The sequence below is a fragment of the Ascaphus truei genome, chromosome 1, assembly GCF_040206685.1.
Source record: "Ascaphus truei isolate aAscTru1 chromosome 1, aAscTru1.hap1, whole genome shotgun sequence".
NCBI lineage: Eukaryota > Metazoa > Chordata > Amphibia > Anura > Ascaphidae > Ascaphus > Ascaphus truei.
The window spans coordinates 1380422-1381876 of NC_134483.1; the positions used below are offsets into that span (position 1 = coordinate 1380422).

Below are 1455 nucleotides of genomic sequence, written 5' to 3' on the forward strand. Positions count from 1 at the left end.
ATATTTATGCTTGAAATCTTCATTGAGCACTTTTATTGTACATGGGTAGAATGAAGGGTTAAAACAGCCGAGCTCACAGTTGGAATGTGTTGCATTATTAGTAATGGATAAAATGGTTACATTCTTTCCCTCCGTGTTTGGTTTACAGATCATATATTTTGTTATTGACGATGTCACTCGCTATCTCTGGAATGAAACAAAGCAACAAGTAACCTGTTCTCTGATTATGTCCGTGTTCTGAAATGTTATTATCTGGTTTTCAATGGAAGGAATAAAAGGTGAAAGGTCAAAACATTAAAACCCACATCTCTTTGGACATCTTAATTCCTCCTTTTCTAATTACTTGTATTCCCCCCCGCCCCCCCTCCCACATAGTGACATACACAGGAACATGAGTATATAATCCTGGCTCCTCTGCTTGGGGAGAACATTATCTCTCCTTGAGCCTCAGAGACATTGTTACCCTGTGAGACATCATCCACAAGGAACACGCAAAGATGAACAGGATCGAGCTGTTTGACGATCCAAACTTTAAGGGTATAAACAGCGCCATCTCTGTACTTGAGAGTACCCCAGACCTGACAGTGCACAGTTTTATGAAGAGAGCCTCATCCCTGCGAGTCACTGGGGACCCCTGGATAGTCTTCACAGAGATAAACTATGGAGGACACTTTGAAATTTACAAGGAAGGAATGCATGCCGTTCTCCCTGAATTCAATAACAAAATTGCCTCTGTGAAGGTCATTAGAGGTGGCCTGTCTACCCCCAAGATCAATCTGTATGTGGACAAGGACTATAAGGGTGCCATGACCACCCTGCTGAAAGCACAGCCCATAAAATCATCGTCAGGCATGGATAACAAGATCTCATCTCACAAAGTGGAATCAGGAGCCTGGATCCTGTATGACAAGGAAAATTACCAAGGAAATATGATGGCTGCGGTGGCTGGAGATAGCGTACCAAACTACTCTACTATTAAATGGGATGACAAGATGAAATCTCTGAAGCCCTTCACGTCATAATAAAGAGATGTCCCAGTGCATGAGCAGCCAACACAGAGCCTCCAGATCCCTGCACACTCCTCTCTCTGCTCCCAGGGAATGGCAGGGAAAGCACCGAGCACACCGCCAGCCTGTCCTGCCTGATCCCTGCACACTTTGCTCCCAGGGAAAGGCAGGGAAAGCACCGAGCACACCGCCAGCCTGTCCTGCCTGATCCCTGCACACTCTGCTCCCAAGGAATGGCAGTGAAAGCACCGAGCACACCGCCAGCCTGTCCTGTCTGATCCCTGCACACTCTGCTCCCAGGGACTGGCAGGGAAAGCACCGAGCACACCGCCAGCCTGTCCTGCCTGATCCCTGCACGCTGCTCCCAGGGACTGGCAGGGAAAGCACTGAGCACACCGCCAGCCTGTCCTGCCTGATCCCTGCACACTCTGCTCCCAGGGAATGGCAG

General features: G+C 48.4%; 1 protein-coding gene across 1 annotated transcript; it reads left to right on the forward strand.

The window, feature by feature from the left end:
- The first annotated feature begins 497 nt into the window (after window positions 1-497).
- Window positions 498-1022, forward strand: LOC142470446 (epidermal differentiation-specific protein-like). The gene has a single exon (XM_075577232.1). It carries the CDS (start codon window positions 498-500, stop codon window positions 1020-1022), a length of 525 nt encoding a protein of 174 aa, XP_075433347.1.
- The last annotated feature ends 433 nt before the right edge of the window (window positions 1023-1455 follow it).

Coding starts and splice junctions, on each gene's coding strand:
- LOC142470446 (XM_075577232.1), top strand. CDS start 498: ATGAACAGGATCGAGCTGTTTGACGATCCAAACTTTAAGGGTATAAAC.